General features: G+C 39.7%; 1 protein-coding gene across 3 annotated transcripts in view; it reads right to left on the minus strand.

Annotated features, from left to right (window-relative positions):
* The window catches only part of lrp8 (low density lipoprotein receptor-related protein 8, apolipoprotein e receptor), a 199,673-nt gene that overhangs the window by 74,531 nt on the left and 104,000 nt on the right, over positions 1 to 21,142 (minus strand). For all 3 annotated transcript variants that reach the window (XM_053636574.1, XM_053636573.1, XM_053636572.1), the window contains exon 4: positions 115 to 243. In XM_053636574.1, the coding sequence (XP_053492549.1) occupies positions 115 to 243 (129 nt within the window). The remainder of the gene's footprint in view (positions 1 to 114; positions 244 to 21,142) is intronic.

The raw sequence follows: 21,142 nt of genomic DNA on the forward strand, positions 1-21,142 counted from the left end.
GCAACCCAAACACCACTCATGTTATGAATACCTGCTCAGAACGTTTTTCTATATCCTGTATATATCTCCTCGGTATAATTTGCCCATTATGACTCCACGTTCCCATGTCCTCACCGGCTGCACAGTGTTCCTCATCCGCTCCGTTTTCACAATCCGTCTCCCCGTCACAGCGCCAGGACAGAGACACACATTTGTTCGTGTTGCCTCCACAGTCAAACTTCTCGGGTGGACATGTCTGCTTATCTGGAAGGAGAAAGAAAAAAAAAAGAACCACAAATAGTGAGCACTGGAAATAAACTGACATTCGAAAGTCCAGGCGAATGTACTGTACTGTTTTTGTTAACGCATCATTGTATTACATGGTCCTATACTGCAGGCCTTATTCACCCATAGAGGTTTCATCACAGGGCGCACAGTGGCTAGCATGTTCTCCTTACACCTCAAGGGTCGGGGGTTCGATTCCCGCCGCTGCCCTGTGTGTGCGGAGTTTGCATGTTCTCCCCGTGTTGCGGGAGTTTCCTCTGGGTACTCCGGTTTCCTCCCCCAGTCCAAAGACATGCATGGTAGACTGATTGGCATGTCCAAAGTGTCCGCCGTGTATGAATGGGTGTGTGAATGTGTATGTGATTGTAACCTGCAATGGATTCACACCCCGTCTGGGGTGTACCCCGCCTTGTGCCCCATGCTCCCTGGGATCGGCTCCAGGTTCCCTTTGACCCAGTAGGATAAGCGGTATAGAAGATGGATAGATGGATAGATATAATCCATAAGGATGGATAGACCTTATGGATTATACAGCAGAACTATAACTCAGAAGTTCCACTCTAACATCTTTCTCTTCTCAGAATTTCTCCTCATTTTCTCTTCATGAGATTTTCTTGCCAAAAGTCCATTTTCTATTCAGAGCCACAGAGCCCTCCGGCTGTCCTCCTCACATATCCGGAGCTATCTTTAAGCATTAATGGTTGATTTTTTTTTTCCCATGTAGTTTTAATATGCAGTGCCATCCATAATTTTGGACACCGTTCATAAAAATAATTCTATAAAATACAGATTACGCACTATAATTCAAAATTTCGACTAAATCAATGAGAATCTATTTATGCTTGTTCGATCAAAAACAAGTGTGCCAAAAATGATTTACATCATTTTAAATAAACCCTTCTTAAAAGAAATAAAATAAAAAATTGTAATTGTATTTATTTTAGTCCAAAGGAACTTGGATTTTTAGAGACTGTTCTCTTTAACCGTGACCTTTTTCCCAGGAGTACACAAAAGAAATGGTTGCTGATGTGCACAAATCATGTAACAGATATAAAAATACGATTGGTATAAAAAAAAGTCTACACGCCCCTGTGAAAATGGCAGGTTTTTGTGATGTAAAAAAATTGAAACCAAGATAAATCGTGTCAGAACTTTTTCCACCCTCAATGTGAAATTACAACGTATAAAAATTAACGTAAAATAAAACGTAAAATACGGGGAAAAATAAAAAACTTAAAGTAACCTGGGTGCATAAGTGTGCACACCCTTTTATAATTGGGGATGTGGACAACCCTACGATTAGTGGACATAAATTGACGATTAGTGGACTGCTGTACATTTCTACAAAAATTCCTCCTCAGCTTAGAAGTAAATGGTAAATGGTCTGCACTTATATAGTGCTTTTTTAACCTTAGCGGTTCCAAATCACTTTACACTGTGTCTCATTCACCCATTCACACACACACACACACACACACACACACACACCAATGGAAGCAGAGCTGCCATGCCAGACGCTAACTTGCCATCGGGAGCAACTTGGGGTTCAGTGTCTTGCCCAAGGACACTTCGGCATGTGGAGTCATGTGGGCCGGGAATCGAGCCGCCAACCCTACGATTAGTGGACAACCCTTAGTGGACAAACCTTCGATTAGTAGATGACTAGTGGACAACCCTACGATTAATGGACAACCCTATGATTAGTAGACGATTAGTGGACAACCCTACGATTAGTGGACAACCCTACGATTATTGGACGATTAGTGGACAACCCTACGATTAGTGGACGATTAGTGGACAACCCTACGATTAGTAGACGATTAGTGGACAACCCTACGATTAGTGGACAACCCTTAGTGGACAACCCTACGATTAGTAGATGATTAGTGGACAACCCTACGATTATTGGACGATTAGTGGACAACCCTACGATTAGTGGACGATTAGTGGACAACCCTACGATTAGTAGACGATTAGTGGACAACCCTACGATTAGTGGACGATTAGTGGACAACCCTACGATTGGTAGATGATTAGTGGACAACCCTATGATTAGTGGACAACCCTTAGTGGACAACCCTACGATTAGTAGATGATTAGTGGACAACCCTACGATTATTGGAGGATTAGTGGACAACCCTACGATTATTGGACGATTAGTGGACAACCCTTAGTGGACAACCCTACGATTAGTAGATGATTGGTGGACAACCCTACGATTAGAGGACGATTAGTGGACAACCCTACGATTAGAGGACGATTAGTGGACAACCCTACGATTAGAGGACGATTAGTGGACAGCCCCACGATTAGTGGACGATTAGTGGACAACCCTACGATTAGTGGATGATTAGTGGACAATGCTATGATTAGTAGACGATTAGCGGAGAACCCTTAGTGGACAACCCTATGATTGGTAGAGGATTAGTGGACAACCCGACAATTAGTGCACAACCCTATGATTAGTAGACAATTAGTGGACAACCCTACAATTAGTGGACAACCCGCTCTACCACCTGAGCTGCCACCCAGAAGGAAGCATAATGAAAGGAAACACATAATGCTGCATACAAGAATGGAGGCTTATGGAAAAATGGACTTGTGTCAGCTACATTCTCTTTTTTTTTCCTCTTCCATCACAGATTGAAGCTCATCCTCTCTTCAATTTGTCCTCAAGGGAAGAAACAAGTTATGAAAGCAGAAGGTTCTGTAAGATTACCATATTTATCCAATAATACAAATCACTGTCATACCCATGGAACATTGTTAATGAGTTTTGGGGAAATGAAATCCAAGAGATGTGCATGGATAAGCTCAACCAAATAGTTCAGAAAAAAAAAAAAATGTGATTATAGAAAACGTTACAATTCGAAAGAAAGAAATGTATAAACTATACCATGAAGTAGCTAGTATTGACATCTTTAAAACTTAAAATACCTGCAGACCAACAAGGCCAATGAAATGTAAAGTATTACTCTTGCCTTGATTACTGCTAGTTAAAAATATGACCATTTTAATTAATATCAGGCCACATGACAAACACGGTACATTACCTAAACAATTCACATTTGATTTATGATGGTGCTGAAAGTGTATACATTTACAAACATGCCGAGCAAATTATTCGAATTGAACATTTTCTCAGGTAACCTTACACATTTCTTCACTCAGCAATGAACCAGTTGACATTTCCGTGTGTTGTATCTAAGCCAAATATTGGCAATAATAGTAGTAGTTGTTGTAAGGTTGTTAATCACAGTTATCACACAGATAACCACTTTATATTTCTGGAAAGTTGCTTTGAGACAATGTCCATTGTTAAAAGCGCTATACAAATAAAACGGATTTGAAACTGAATTGAATTGAGATAACGGGTTAGTGTTTTGCATAATTACAATGCATGATTTCTAGCTGCAGGCTGTCATCTGTTTTATTTTGCTGTACTGAAAATCGCACACTCTGATACACAACGTGTCCTTGCATTAATGAACCCTTCTGTTCCAACATCACGAAAAAGAATTAACAAGAAATAAACAAATTGATTCATTTATAAGATGCATGCGCTGTAGCTATCTTTGGGTTAACAGATACTAAGCTCATTGCATAGCTCTCAAATCTCAAAAGGAAAAAACCTCCCTGTGTTACTCGGATACAGCAACTGATAATAAAGCATAATTTTACACTAAATTAAGTGAAACTAATAGGAGATGCAGTATACACGATGTCGTCTAGAACAGCTGTTGAGTTTAAGGAAGTGTGTCCTGTTGTGAGAGAAGTAAAGTTTGTGTAGATCATGTGAAGGTCAGTGCCGCTCTGAGTAGCAGCCAAAAAGCTTCGAGTGGATTTGTCTGTACCGAATGCTGACAGTTGCACCTACAATCTAGCGAGACAGAGCCAGATGTATTGATGCGCTTATCGACAGCTTCCGCAAGAACTATTCAGATCCAAAGATAGAGCCTACAAAGCAGATTCAGGGTCAAGAAGAAATTCAGCGTGATTCTTATCAGTTCTGAAGGTTATTATGCCACCTGAAATAACTCAGGTTTATACTTTTCTTGTGCGTACTCAGAAGCACACAGTAGATTTGTCTAATTCTGTTAATACTGCATTCAATTTGACTCCAGTGGTTTAGTATTTGGATGAATGTTTGGACATTAATGAGTCTATAACTTTTCACATGGACAACAATAATCCGATATGAACCCGATTAAGACGATACTCTGATTAAGAAACTAGCATGTAAACAGCGATTATTGATGACCTTAATCCGACTAAAGTCATACTCGAAGTAAACACAAATCGAATTAAGACATGTGTTGTATTCCTGTTTTAGTCGCATTACAGACATGTACACACCTTAATCACAGTATTAACGTCGTGTGGGAGTTTTCACCGCGTTTTGCGACAGGACACGTACACACACGGCAGTGCTCTACCGTGTCACAGCAAACAAGAGAGCACGGCTGCGTCCCAAACCGCGTACTTACCTACTGTATAGTAGGTGAAATACATGTATCTCGGCTATTATACAGTAGGTAGGTACGCGGTTTGGGACGCAGCCCACGGCTTCAAGCAGTCGTCTATTTGCACGTACAGCATGACAAATAATTAACCGCACTTGAAGCTTCCGTAAAATTACAAATGAAACACCCAAAACTGTATACGGAACCATAACGAAGACGAACTGTATGTCGATACGTGAAATTCTGGAGGGAACGTCGGACGGCGTGGCGCGGTGATGTAATGACGTGTGTCGTTAATCCAACTATGTTCTATAACACGTAAAACAGGAACATGAAAGGAATATTCTGAAAATAACTCATGTAAACACCTTAATCACAATATTGTCTTATTCAGAATAAGGTCAATAATAAGATTACTGCTGTCCATGTAAACGTAGTCACTGATACAGACTGAGCAAAGCTTAACTGCTATAAAAGCTTAACTCAGTAAAAAAAACAAAAAAAAAAACCAATATCATCATTTTTATTGTACACTTTTTAAATTACTCTAGAATCTTTCTCACTCTACCCAGGATTCACGTAACAAACCAACAAATTCAACAGACAGTTAGGCCAAATGTTAAATATCTTCATATTCACTATAAATGTTTACCACATACGGTAGGATTAATTTGATAGTAGTACTATTATAGAGCATAAAAGTGTAATAAATATGTGCTTTAACTGACTTACGTTGGGCGAAGTCATGTAAGTACAACAAGTACAACTCATCATTCATTCATCTCCAGTAAGGGCTTTATACTTTATAAGGGATTGCGGTGGTTCTGGAGCCTATCCCAAGAACGCCGTGTGCGAGGCAGGAATATACCCTGGATGGGACACCAGACCATCACAGGGCACCATGCACACATTCATTCACACCTAGAGGCAATTTATTGTAGCAAGTCCATCTACTGGTCCATCTACTACTGGGAGGAAACCAGAGAACCTGGAGGAAACCCAAGGGAGAAAAAGCAACCTCAGAGAACTGGAGACCCTGTGAGGAAGAGGAAGCAACAATTCCTGGTCCGCCACCATGAAACCCCCATACAATTCATTTTTATTTATTTACTGACTTCTTACTTTACTTATCTTCTTACTCTACCGAGGATCCATTTAACATTCTGACATGTAACACACAAGTAAAGCAAATCGGACATAGCTCCATATTCAGCCTATATATTCACTACATGACGTGGTCAGTAAAAGTTTTGGTACTGGATGAGGCGATGACGAGGCGAGGTGGTTACAGAACCAGGGTACCAGATTTAATCCTGAGCTCAAGTTACTGTCTGTGAGGAGTTTCTGTGCATGTTCTCTCCATGTTTCCGCCCACCTCCCAAAAACATGCCAGTAGGTGTACTGGCTAAGATAAAGTACCTCTATGTGTGCATGGTGCCCTGTGATGGACCAGCATACCACTCAGGATGTATTCCTGCTTCTCACCCAGTGTCTCTGTGATAGGCTCCGGGCTCTAATATTCAAATAGTGCAATTAATTCCAACAATCCTAACATCGCTTTTAGATCCTTTTCATCATTTACATTTTATACTTCACTTTAACAGGTTTCCATTACAGCACTTCAGGTATCTAGGGTTCTGTAAAGCATGAATATTTGATATGCCTTGACAGCAGCTTGGAAGCGACGGCCAACAGAACTGGAAGCAAACAAACACAGAGGCCAATACAGTGGCCGGTCCTGTCCACAAGCATCCACTGACGTATACTTTATGGACTCTCCATCATCGACTGCTGTCTGGCTCTATTGATCCAGACATTTGCTCTAGTGAACTATGGGTCAGCGTCTGTTGTCTGATTTCAACACAACAGTGTATGATTGTCTGTAATGGACCTGTTGTCTATACGGAAACATTATTTCTGCGTTCCTCGACTGAGAAAGCAGAGCTGCTTCTGGCATTCTGGCCACGTTTCTCCAGCAGGCCTGGGCTATGCTAAGACGGGGAAAACAGGCACCCTTGCAGTATGCTAATGCGCTGTTGATGAACTACCTTGCTAATGCTGTTCTCCTGACAGGGGAGGAGAGAGAGAGAGAGAGAGAGAGAGAGCGAGAGAGAGCGAGAGAGAGCATTTACAGTAGCACAGGCGTTGGTTAGCTTCAGCTAGCAGCGAACTGTGATTGATTATGGCAACTAAGTTGTACAGCTTTGTCAGTAATGAGTAATGCTATGATAATCAAACTTTAGCTCCAGCTTGGATAAACAATGAGGCAGAGGAATGTAGTGCGAAATGATCCATGTAGATGATCTATGATCATAAGACACGGTACAAACTGGAGGCTGTACTAATACGTATGATTGACCGTTTAATTGTTTTTAAATACCACTATTATAGTTAAAGATGGATAATTGTTTAAGAGTATCACAGATCTGGATGTCTTTACATTAGGTTTACAAATGATAAAATAAACTATACACAAAGGCTGATAAAATTGCACTGGAATTTTAATAATACTATAATTCCTTAAACAATTTAATATCTGAATGCGTTAGAATGTTAACGAGACTATAATTGCTACTGCAGAAGACAGAAAAAAAAAACATTACCATAAGTCGGACGCCTACCTAACACCGAGAAAGTGGTTTCATCTGTTATTTATTGTAATACTGTTTGATTTTCAATTTCAATTTCACGTTAATATGCAACCAAGCAACACATTCACGTCATCGCTGCTTCAATCAACTAATTAAAAAACTGTCAGAAATTCTACAATATGGCTAAAACATGGGGTTTTTTCACCTTGCTTTTTTACTTGACCTTTTTATTTATTTGTTTATTTGTAAATATGCGAGTTACGTGATACGTGCACTGGAATAATAATGCATGTATTTATAATATTTAACACTGGGGTGGTCACAATATTCAAATTTTGAGCGATACCAGGTGTAGAATCACAATTCACAATCCTAAAACAATGCTCAAGGTAAACCAATCAGAATGTATCATTTTTATCTGGGTTTGGGCAGCTGATCATTGTCCATAGAGTTTGTGTGTATTCCAGTTTGTGTGTATTCCAGTAGTTGATTTGAGATCACACAGTTTGTCTTTGTATTTGGGTAGTTGATTTTTCTGTGCACGAGTAGTTTGTGTGCTCCAGCCATTTATTCATGTTCACGTGGCTTATCAGTATTCAGGTAGTTTATGTGTGTTCAGGTAGTTCATGTGTGTTCAGGGAGTTTGTGTTCAGGTAGTTAATGTGTGTTCAGGTAGTTCATGTGTGTTCAGGTAGTTCTTGTGTGTTCAGGTAGTTCATGTGTGTTCAGGGAGTTTGTGTTCAGGTAGTTCATGTGTGTTCAGGTAGTTCATGTGTGTTCAGGGAGTTTGTGTTCAGGTAGTTCATGTGTGTTCAGGGAGTTTGTGTTCAGGTAGTTTATGTGTGTTCAGGTAGTTCATGTGTGTTCAGGTAGTTTGTGTTCAGGTAGTTCATGTGTGTTCAGGTAGTTTGTGTTCAGGTAGTTCATGTGTGTTCAGGTAGTTCATGTGTGTTCAGGGAGTTTGTGTTCAGGTAGTTTATGTGTGTTCAGGTAGTTCATGTGTGTTCAGGGAGTTTGTGTTCAGGTAGTTCATGTGTGTTCAGGTAGTTCATGTGTGTTCAGGTAGTTTGTGTTCAGGTAGTTCATGTGTGTTCAGGTAGTTCATGTATGTTCAGGTAGTTCTTGTGTGTTCAGGTAGTTCATGTATGTTCAGGTAGTTCATGTGTGTTCAGGTAGTTTGTGTTCAGGTAGATCCTCTGTGTTCATGAGGCTTATTTCTAGTAGTTCCTGTGTGTTCAGGTAGTTCATCTGTGTTCACATGTGGCGGCTGTGGCTCAGGTAGTACAGCGGGTTGTCCACTAATTGGTGGTTGGTGGTTTGATTCCCGGCCCCTCCACATGCCGAAATGTCCTTGGGCAGGACCCTGAACCCCTATGGCATGTTCCTTATGGCAGGCTAGCACCGTGTGTGGATGAGAAACAGTGTGAACAGCTGAGTTTAAGAAGGCACTGTATAAGTGTAGACCATTTACATGTGTTATCTCTGTGCAGGTAGTTTGTGTGTTCAGGTAATTTATCTGTGTTTAAGTCAGTTTATTTGTGTCCAGGTAGTTTATTCAGTGAGCAGACACTTGGTGTTTGTGTTTAGGTAGTTTATTCAGAGAGCAGACACTTTGTGTTTGTGTTTAGGTAGTTTATTCTGTGAGCAGACACTTTATGTTTGTGTTTAGGTAGTTTATTCAGAGAGCAGACACTTTGTGTTTGTGTTTAGGTAGTTTATTCTGTGAGCAGACACTTTATGTTTGTGTTTAGGTAGTTTATTCTGTGAGCAGACACTTGGTGTTTGTGTTTAGGTAGTTTATTCTGTGAGCACACACTTTATGTTTGTGTTTAGGTAGTTTATTCAGAGAGCAGACACTTTGTGTTTGTGTTTAGGTAGTTTATTCTGTGAGCAGACACTTTATGTTTGTGTTTAGGTAGTTTATTCAGAGAGCAGACACTTTGTGTTTGTGTTTAGGTAGTTTATTCTGTGAGCAGACACTTTATGTTTGTGTTTAGGTAGTTTATTCTGTGAGCAGACACTTGGTGTTTGTGTTTAGGTAGTTTATTCTGTGAGCACACACTTTATGTTTGTGTTTAGGTAGTTTATTCAGAGAGCAGACACTTTGTGTTTGTGTTTAGGTAGTTTATTCTGTGAGCAGACACTTTATGTTTGTGTTTAGGTAGTTTATTCTGTGAGCAGACACTTTATGTTTGTGTTTAGGTAGTTTATTCTGTGAGCAGACACTTGGTGTTTGTGTTTAGGTAGTTTATTCTGTGAGCACACACTTTATGTTTGTGTTTAGGTAGTTTATTCTGTGAGCAGACACTTGGTGTTTGTGTTTGGGTAGTTTATTCAGTGAGCAGACACTTTGTGTTTGCGTTTAGGTAGTTTATTTGTCTTAACCTAACTGACAAAAATTCTGTTCTGTTTGTTGAGATCTAAATATATGATTGAACACCCTGAAGACCAACAAACCCCACTGTGTTTCAAATCAAAGCTACAAAGGTAATCAAAGCACAGTCCATGTTGTTTGAGAGGAAATTAAGGTGACATGGCAGCAGAGATAAAGGATGAGAGAAGTAATAATAAAGCATATTGTTGTTAGAGGAATCCCAGCATGCAGTGGTGCATTAGATGCTTCTCTTTTATTCATTAATATTAGGTTCAGTGGGTCGGATTTAATCCACTCATTTTGCATAAGAACTACTGCAGCACAGCTAGTTTAAAATAAGAGTATATGATTGTCAAACACTGTGTATGTATGAATGTATACACACACACACACACACACACACACACACACACACACACTACTAAAATAAAAGGAAATATTGAAATAAACAGCGACAGAGTTAATTATCCAGCAGACATTTTGTTGTCAGGATTGAGACCCTCATTGAGCGGTTCAGTATCAGATCCTCAGAGCTCACTGTGGGAGGTAGAACGAGAACAAAGAGGCGCGTGGCTGTGTGCTAACGCAGAGGGAGGTGAAGTACAGTTAGCGAGTCACGTGACACACATGAGGGGCTGCTAGTGGCTAATATGCTGACGCAACACAAATCCCACACCAGCACTCGCATGCCTGATTTACAGCTTCATTAGACTTGCTGAGAGAGAGAGAGCGAGCGAGAGAGAGAGAGCCAGAGAGAGTGAGAGAGAGAAAGAGCGCGAGAGAGAGTGAGAGAGAGAGAGAGAGAGAGAGAGGTCAGACTACGGTCATAGTGAGAGCAGTATGATTTCGAGGCAGAGACTGGGAGGAAGCTGAGCTAACAGCCTACTAATATGAATATTTTACATACTGATCACATGTAAATCAGGTTAATAAGCAGCTTGTAGCTTGGGGAGGAGAATCCTGGAATAAATACACAGACTCATTCCTGAACGCAATCAGTTTGTTTTTCATCATTTGAAAACCGGTAACAAAAAAACAAAACAAAACATTGTCTCCATAAATAAAAAAGAAGAGGCTTAAATATTTTAGTGTTTCACTGATTAGAAATTGGTTCACAAAAACATTTAGAAAGCAAAATACACTCGCCTCTCATTTATCTGTGGAATTGGTTGTGTTTATTTGTGTGTAATAATAATAATAATAATAATAATAATAACAATAATAAGTTTAATTTATGTAGCACACAAAACACAAAATACACAGTGCAATGAGAGGGGGAGGGTGGGGGCGGGTTGGTTTAACAAAATGCATCAACTGGGGCGAGAAGAAGATGAACGTGTTGAGAAAAGACTCAGGTTTTAAGTTGGGCCTTGAAGGTGGAAAGTGAAGAACAGTGCTGAAGAGACTGAAAAGAAGAGTTCGGGAGTTTGGATTGCTTCACGTGCATTCATGCATCACATAGCATTAATCTGAGCCAACTTCAGGTAGATAAAGAGAACCCAATAAAACAAACGAGACAAAAATATTATACTTGGTCATTTATTTGTTGAGGAACAATGATCTAATATTAACCCTTTCATGCATACTAGTCACTACAGTGGACAGCTATTCAAAAGCCATTTTCTGGCTATTGCAAGGATTTCAATAGAATAACTACATAACTGCCACTAGAGCGGACACTAATTCTTCATCTGAACGCATGCAGTCCACTGGAGTGGACACTTCAATAACTTTTTGAAAAAAGTGTATGTAAAAGTGAAATGAAGGTAAAATCAGAAAAAAAGTATGTTGACCTCTAGGATTAGCAGTTTAATTTGAAGGTGAAATTAGAGTCAGGTGTTTTCAATCAATGGGATGATAATCAGGTGTGAGTGAGAACCCTGTTTTATTTAAAGAACAGGGATCTATCAAAGTCTGATCTTCACAAAAGAGTTGTTGATGCTCATCAGGCTGGAAAAGGTTACAAAACCATCTCTAAAGAGTTTGGACTCCATCAATCCACAGTCAGACAGATTGTGTACAAATGGAGGAAAATCAAGACCATTGTTACCCTCCCTAGGAGCGGAGACCAGAAAGATCACTCCAAGAGCAAGACGTGTAATAGTCCACAAGATCACAAAGGAACCCAGAGTAACTTCTAAGCAGCTAAGGCCTCTTTCACATTGGCTAATGTTAATGTTCATGAGTCCACCATCAGGAGAACACTGAATAACAATGGTGTTCATAGCAGGGTTGCAAGGAGAAAGCCACTGCTCTCCAAAAAGAACATTGCTGCCCCTCTGCAGTTTGCTAAAGATCACGTGGACAAGCCAGAAGGATATTGGAAAAGTGTTTTGTGGATGGTGAGACCAAAATAGAATATTTTGGTTTAAATGAGAAGCGTTATGTTTGGAGAAAGGAAAACATTATTCCATCTGTGAAACATGGTGGTGGTAGTATCATGGTTTGGGCCTGTTTTGATGCCTTTGGGCCAGGACGACTCGCCATCATTGATGAAACAATGAATTATCAGGACATCTTTGTTTTGGAATGGCCAAGTCAAAGTCTTGACCTTAATCCAATAGAAATGTTATAAAAGGACTTGAAGCAAGCATTTCATGTGAGAAAACCCAACAAAATCCCAGAGTTGAAGTTGTTCTGTACTGAGGAACGGCTGAAATTCCTCCAAGCCAATGTGCAGGACTGATCATGGGGCTGTGGATCAGGTGGTAGAGCGGGTTGTCCACTCATCGTAGGGTTGGTGGTTCGATTCCCGGCCCACATGACTCCATATACCAAAGTGTCCTTGGGCAAGACACTGAACCCCAAGTTGTGTGAGAGTATGGGTGAATGAGACACAGTGTAAAGCGCTTTGGATAAAAGCGCTATATAAGTGTGCCATTTACCATTTATCAACAGTTACAGTAAACATTTAGTTGCAGTTGTTGCTGCACAAGGCGGTTACACCAGATACTGAAAGCAAAGGTTCACATACGTTTGCCACTCACAGACATGTAATATTGGATCATTTTCCTATAAATGATAATGATTCCTATAAATAAACTACCAAATATAACATTATTGTCAAATTTGTTTAATAGGGTTCTCTTCGTCTACTTTTAGGACTTGTGTGAAAATCTGATGATGTTTTAGGTCATATTTATGCAGAAATATAGAAAAGACGTCACAAACTTGATATATAAGCATTGAAGACATTTTATATTTACAGATGATTCAAAAAGTTTCATTCAAGAATAGCATTAAACATGCTTGTTTATCATTTTTGCAGTTTTTCTCAAAAGATAATTAAAGTTAAGAGAACAGAAAGAATGAGTCTTTATGGAACATTTTCTTTTTATGTACTGTTCACTAAAACCAACTGCAATCTGTGAACATTTTGTGCAACAAAGGACAAACTTTAAGTTGAAATTGCTGTCACAAGCACGTATCGAACAAAACCGCTTTTACTATCTAGATAAAGATGCCTGCACTTCAGGCCATATGAGCCATTAATCAAACTGACATTATTTGTAAGTCTATCAGATTCACTTCGAGTGTGTATTATTGTCTCTCCTGCACAAAACTCTAAATGTCTCTAGTGTGTGTCACATAGAGTCATGATTCCTCAAGGCTAACTTTCTTTGTACACATCATCATTAAATGCTACAATACATGCTGTGAGACAGTGCTGCTTTCTGTATTGTGAAATTCTGAGTGCACTCGACACTCACACTCTACTCCTGTTCCTGCCAAGGGCCATTTTGTAAGAAATTGAGTGTTTTGAATCAAAATCTCATTTCAAAGTGTCGCTTGTTTATCATAAAGAAATCTAGTATATGAGAAAAGAAATATGAGCTGCATCACGTCACGGTCCACAAAAAACACAGAGTCGCACTGATCAGAGTGTATATAGCCTGTATATACTGTATATAGCCTCTCCTCTTTCCAAGACCAACTTTAAACACATCTCTACACCTCTAAGTCTTACATTATGCCGTCTTCATTATCCCTATCTCTAATTATGCCGTCTTCATTATCCCTATCTCTAATTATGCCATCTTCATTATCTCCTTCTCAATATACAGTGCTCAAAATATTGATTTCTTCTTTTTTGTGTATATCTCATTCTAAATAGTTTTAGATCTTCAAACAAAAATAAAGGCAACCTGAGTAAACATACAATAGAGTTTTTTTATTATTATTATTATTATTATTATTATTTTAATTGAAGCAAAAAAAAAATGTTCTCCAACACCTATCACCTATGTAATTGCCCCTTTAAACTTAAAATCTGGTTGTGCCAGCTTTAGCTGCAATAACTGCAACCAAACGCTTCCGATAACTGGAGATCAGTGTTTCACAGCACTGTGCTGCTTTCTTTGCAGAACTGCTTTAGATCGGACACACTGAAGGGTTTTTGAGCATGAACTGCCTGTTTAAGGTCCTGCCACAGCATCTAAATTGATTCAAGTCAGGACTTTCACTAGGACACTCCAAAACTTTAATTTGGCTTTTTTTTTTGTAGTCATTCAGAGATGGTCTTACTCCTATGCTTTGGATCATTGTCTTACTGCATAATCCAGTTGCACTTGAGTTTCAGCTTACGGACCGAAGACCGGACATTCTCCTTTAGGATTTTCTGGTAGAGAGCAGAATTCATGTTTCCCTCATTTATTATAAATTCCCCAGGCCCCGAAGCAGCAAAGCATCCCCACACCATTACACTACCACCACCATGCTTGACCACCATGGATGAGGTTCTTTTTGCGGAATTCTGTTTGGTTTACGGCAGATGTAACTTTTTCGAGCCATTCAGAGGTGGACTTACACTCAAATGGAAATGCTACAGAGCCATAGCAAAGACCGTAAATATCCCTGTCATTACAATTCTTTTTTTTTTTTTTTTAATATGTAGGTGGAAAGGTTCTGGAAAAACAACTAATCGTTTCCAGTCAGGTGCACCATGCAAGATTTCACAACACACTCTCAGACTAATGATAAGGAAGGTAAGAGAGAAGGTAGCAGTCACTTGAAAAGAGTTTCAGAATGACTTGAAAGCAGCAGGAACAAAAATGACACAGGGAACACCAAGCGGTGAACTGCACTGCAGTCTCTGTTCTTATACCTCATGCAAAAGTCCTGCTACACTTTAAAAAAAAGAAGAAGCATTTAGACAAATTAGATCTCTTTTGGAACAATATACTTTGGTCAAACGAGGAACCTTAAACGGGTTGTGCGCATGATCCTACCACACTGAACTACAGTGAAGTACAGAGGTGAGAGCAACATGAAATGGTGAGCTAAGAAACTCAATCTGAGGAGATGGAAGACAACTCAAGAAAGCCTTGTATCGCCTATCCAATCTCCTGTAAATCCCATTGAAAATTGGACCCTTGTAACTTCAAAGGGAATTGAAGATGATTTGCTAAGAACCACAATGATGCAAATACCGATTTAGCTGTTCCTATAGATGTCTCAAAGCTGTAATTGACAATAGCCGCTTTGCGACAAAGGGCTAATGTTGGTAATGTGATTGATTGCATTATGTATATCTGGCTTGAATGAGTTTCATCAGTCGATGTAAGCACATGCTTTCTAGCCTGTAATCTCCTGCAATCCACTTCACTGTGATATTTTAATAAAAGCCGTCCCCTGTTTGAAATCCTCAGAGGGTGATGACACAGAGCAAAGACTTGTGTAATGATTAATGCATGAAAGCAGCCACTTCTTTTCAGCAGTCTAATTTAGTACATGAGATACACAATGATTTTCAGCCTTGTTAGGCAAATCCAATCAAATTTATAGAGGGGATTAAGTAACAACAATAGTGCTATGAATTATAAATAAGGGTTTGGTGTGGTTAGTGGCTGAAGACCTTTACTTTATATATGCTACCTCTGGGTCAAATTATTCATAAACATGGAATTAGCTTCCACTGTTATGCTGACGACACACAGCTGTATGTTTCAGCAAAGCCAGACGACAGACAGCAGCTTAATAAAGTTGAGCAATGTGTAAAGGACATTAGTCACTGGATGCTTATTAACTTCCTCTTACTTAATTCTGATAAGACAGAAGTACTTCTACTAGGACCACATGTAGCTAAAAGTAAGCTTTCTGATTATACAGTTACTCTGGAGGGCCTTTCTGTTTCGTCATGTGCAGCAGTAAAAGACCTTGGTATGATTATTGACCCCAGTCTTTCATTTGATGCTCATGTAGATTAGGGATGTCACGATACCAAAAATCTATTAGTCAGTACCGATACCACCAAAAGTACACGATACTCGATACCAAATGTCTAAAGTAAGCAAAACAATAGTATGTAAGATAAGTCAGACACATTTTGGAAACAAGTACTCTCTGACCACAATCACCAAAGGTAGGTTTGTAGGAAAAAAAGGAGTAGCATTTGATGAAAAGAACACCCTGCCAACTGTTAAGCATAGAGGTGCATCTATTATGCTTTGGGGTTGTGTCGCAGCAAGTGGCACAGAAAAACACTGCACAGCTAGATGGAAGAATGTGATTTAAAATCTATATTTAAATAAAAGCCTCATCCACCTGTAGCAGGTCCTCATTGTACACAGGTTTTGCACCAGGACTACTGTAACATCATCAAGCTAATAATCATTTTCTATATGAATTCATTCATTATGTAGGGAATGTGGCACAATATAATTGTATATATTTAAACACATAACACTTGTTTTTTTTCTTCCTTTTAGCATCTGCATTCTGCTGCTTTTAGGATGTTTCTCCACTCATCTCCAGGCCATTATGTCTTTGAACAACAAAATTATTATAAAACTATTACTATAAAATAGAGTATAGAAAAAAAAAATCAGAGTTATTATGTAAAAAGAACCATCGTGCTAGAAATGTAGGCACATAAAAAATATTATTCCTATGATATAATTTACAGCCATCCTTCAAACTTTACATCTCATGCATTGCCCATTTAATGTCATGGAGAAGTAGGAGAAATGGGTGTAATCAATAAAAATAGCTTAAAAAGCTTGACTTGGGCAACATACAGATGTGTAAGGTAGCCTTTCCTTCCATGATGCATTCAGAGATCAATGCAGGGGTGAGAGGTGAATTCCCACAGGAAGCTCATATAGGCTTAGAAAAGTTCCTTTTGCATGTGCATGCTCAATTGTCTTTTTTTCCTTAAGACATCTAGAGGTGACATTAAACGGCCATAGATGTGCCGGTTAAATTATTCATGATCTGTAACCACAAAGCCACACAAAACCAATTAAGCCTTACTAACACATACATGCGCATGCACGGACACACCGAAGTCACCCCTGTGTCTGGACTCTAACGGACACCCCCAACGCTGAGGGGGATGAACAGAGTGGATGAGAATGTGTGTTTCCAGGCCATTTGCCAATTAACTCACCCTCCAAGGAACAGAGACCTTTAACATTTGAACATTGGCAGCTTGTTCCCAACATGCTGAGCACTTCATAGTGTGAGAGTCATTCATCAAGAACAAGCAACAATAAAAAAAATGGTAGTGTGGGTGTGGGTATGAGTTTATCAAATGCAGCAGTGTTGCTTGGGTTTTAAACATTCTATTCATACCTCAAACTGTTCACACTAGCAAACAACAAAGTGTCAGGTGACCAGTCATTTTATGAGTGCGACACTGAACCACGATTTCAACGACAGAAGCAAGCAACAGCGCGAAAACTTAAATGTGATATTCTCAACTCTTTGCAAATTAGGTATGAAATGGTAAAGTGATAAATGCACTTGGTTCAAATGATTCCTCAGAGCAATCCTCTGCTGTGTGTGGTCCAATGGTTCTTCAGTTCCCCACTCAAGATTAGTTCCGACCTGCAGTTAGTTCACATTTACTGGTGGGGCACTGATGGCTCAACAGTTAAGGCTCTGGGTTACTGCTCAGAAGGTTACAGGTTCAAGCCCCAGCACAGCCAAGCTGGTGCTGTATGGGGTCTTGAGCAAGGCCCTTAACTCTCTCTCTGTTGCAGGAGTGTCATATCATGGCTGAGCCTGTACTCTGACCCCAACCTCCTAGCAAGCTGGGATATGCACAGAAAAGAATTTCACTGTGCTGTAATGTATACGTGACAAATAAAAGCTTCTTCGTCTTCTAAATGCACATAGAGACATTTACAAGAAAAATAAAGATTGGAAGGAGTTCGTTGCTGCCTCTAGTGAATGTACAAAGCAAGCACACAAAGCCTAGTACAGTGGTTTTCAAAGTAGGGGCTGCCAGGGGGTGGTCAAATGTTAATGCCATTTGGGGGGCCTTGCCCTGGAAAAGTTTGGGAACCCCTGGCCTAGTAAATAACCAATTTGCACACTGATTAGTGCGTTATTTAATTTGTTGTAACTAGCTAGTATGAAAAACTATACAGCTACTACTTATGAAACCATGACCACAGCAGGAAGAAGTCATCATCTTGGGGAACATTCTCAAAATTTTAAATACGAACCCATAATATAGATCAACTTATTCATTAGTTTGACTGAGTAAATTGTATTTAATCTTTTCTTTGACTTACGAAATTGGCTGCAACAAATTCACTACCTGAAGTTCGGTTGTAGTAAGTTGCTCACACAGTTAGTATTCCCAAAGTGAGTTTTAGGCTTACGTTAACAAATCTGTTCTGTTAAATGTACCCCCCCCCCCCCACCACCACACACACACACACACACACACACACACACACACACACACACACACACACACACACACACAATCAGTGCCAAGTGTACAGTGTAAGCCAAAGAAAGCACACAAAGCTACAAATAGATATCAGAGATCTTCGATGCCTCAACCAATGACATGAAAAATCCATACTACCCACCTCTTTACTACTCTCCTCACAGCTCTCGTTCTGTTGTGTGTTGTAAAACTGGGTGCTTTACCTCTCTAACATTTGTACGGAATACTCCTCTACTTAGCGTTAGTTACAAGAGAAGAAAGAGTCAGCGAAATTGGTGTGCTCAGAAATCCGGCGGTGCATAATGGGAAAGCTTCTGTAGTCAGCAAATGAACAATGGTGTTTACACTCGGTGAGGAAAATCAGCTCTGATAGGAGTGAAATTAAAGTGCCTACTTTGGTGACGTTGCTAAGAAGCAATCAGGCCACGCCGAGGGTCCAAAGTGTACACCAGGACAGGAGAGGACAACTGGGCAAGAGGGCTGGCGCAGACAGTGCAGAGAGTGCGGCCACATGGGAAATTACTTTAGGGAACCGCCACCTGAAGCATGAAATTGAACCCATCCGGTGCATTTGACTGGATCCGACCCTGATATTAAAATAATTAAGTAGCAAAAACTACTATGAAGGTGCATATAACGGCTCTGGCTTTTGTCTCCTGACTCGGTAGAACTCATTACAGCATGCAGTGTGAACTTGGCTTTCGGTTCTTAATTACTAATAAGCCAAATATAAACAATAAACACAGGAAAAAATTGTGCAGACACTTTCAAAATGTAGCTGCATGGGCTTGTAATACAGGGCCCACTTGAAAAGGATCATTGAGACAGAGGCATAAAGGGAAATGAGATGGGGGGAAGGAAGAAAGAGAGATTTAAGAGGCAGGATAGAGGCTTTCTTTAAATGTTCATAAAATGTTAAACGAGCAACGATTCCCAGACAAACAGATAGTTTAGATGGAAAAACATGTAGTTAGGCTGCAAGGATGAAGGTGGGTAGAATACAGCTTGTTTAAAAAAAAAAAAAAAAAAAAGACAGTGCTGCTTGCTATTGTTCCATAGAAGTCCTAAGGGATAACTTATTATTATTATTATTATTATTTTTTACACCTTATGAATCTTTCATTCCTTATTTATTCATCTCCAGTAAGTGTTTTTTTCTGGAGACTATCCCAGGAAAACTGTAAGCTAAGCAGGAATACATCTTGGATGGGTTGCCAGTCGTCACAGGGCCCTGACCAATCATGTTATAGCATACATCAAAGGAGCACTCATCCATTCATCCATTTTCTGTACCGCTTAGCCTACACAGGGTCACGAGGGAGCGTCGGGGCACGAGGTGGGGGATACCCGCCTTCGGGGGAAAGTCCCGAAGCACAAGAGACCATGCAACCTCCACGTACACAGGGCAGAGGTAGAATTCGAACCCCCAAACCTGGAAGTGCGAGGCAAACGAGCTAACCACTAAGCCACCGTGCCACAGTCAATATCAAGAAATGTATGACATTTGGAACAGGGTAGTGTCCACAAGGTTCAGTATATTTTCCCGTATCCATATCCTCCCCCCACACCTTCTTTACATTCATATTAGTGCTGATGTCATCAGCTGCCCCATCTTAGTATCTCAGCACACTACTGTGAAGAAAATAACACTCGTCATGAGTGAGTGGTAGAACATCTGCAGCAGATGTTAAAAGTCCAGAGCCTAAATAAAAAAGGCAAGTCTACTCTGACCTCCTTTGTTTAGCATCTCAGAGTTCAGGGACTGTGGTGTGATTAGCAAATTTTGCGGCTGTGCATTTGAAAACAAACAAACAAAAAAAAAATAAAGAGATTTGATCGGATCTCACATCGCCTAGAAGCCTTGTCTGTGTTTACTAAGTGATGGCAGTTCTTTTAACTTCACAGTATATCAAAAACATTTCATTCTTGTTGCCTAAACTGCTGATAAAAAATAATTTTACACAATTCACAATCACAAATGTCACAGAAATGGTTCTTATTCTATATCAATATTGTGTCTCCTGAGCAGACTATTGGTATGATTAATAAAGCTAAACCAGTTCTAATATTGACATGGTGAGGGATTGCATTGCGTTGTTAAGTATCTCATTAACATTTGTCTGAAATAAAGCACCCTGTCTGGCAGTGTTGTGGCAGAAGCAGGTAGTGTTGCCACTTCACGTCTTCCGGGTCGATATTGCCCTCAAGTTACTGTCTTTGTGGTGGTTCTTTGCATGTTCTCCCTATGGATTTCCTCGGAGTTCTTTGGTTTCCTCCCACCACTTATCAACATGCATGCAGATGGTCATGCGATGCTAAATTGCCCCTAGTAGTGTATGAGTTTGTGAATGTGTGTGCGTGTGTGTGTGTGCAATTGTAAAGCTTATATGTGTAACCATACATAGTCCATTGCAACTCATAATAATTAGAAATAATGTGGAAAAAAAATAAATAAATGAGGAAATAAATGGGAAATAAATGACCATTACATTATAGCGTACGCATCGCTAGGAATTCCTCCACTGACTTCTTTGTACGTTGTATAAGATTGTCAATTCTGGTCCAAATTGGCTTCTGCAACTATTTTCACTTTCAAAATGGCTCCTTATCTCCCCAGCAGTGGAAAGAGAATAAAAGGAGAGGGAAAAAAAATCTGTCAATATTTTAATATACTTGGGACCAACTGAGATATAATTTGACAAAGACAAATGTTTGACTTTTAAAGGTCAGCAATGTCCCCTATCAATGAAAATGAAGTTTCCATGCT

Source organism: Ictalurus furcatus, chromosome 11, assembly GCF_023375685.1.
Source record: "Ictalurus furcatus strain D&B chromosome 11, Billie_1.0, whole genome shotgun sequence".
Lineage (NCBI taxonomy): Eukaryota > Metazoa > Chordata > Actinopteri > Siluriformes > Ictaluridae > Ictalurus > Ictalurus furcatus.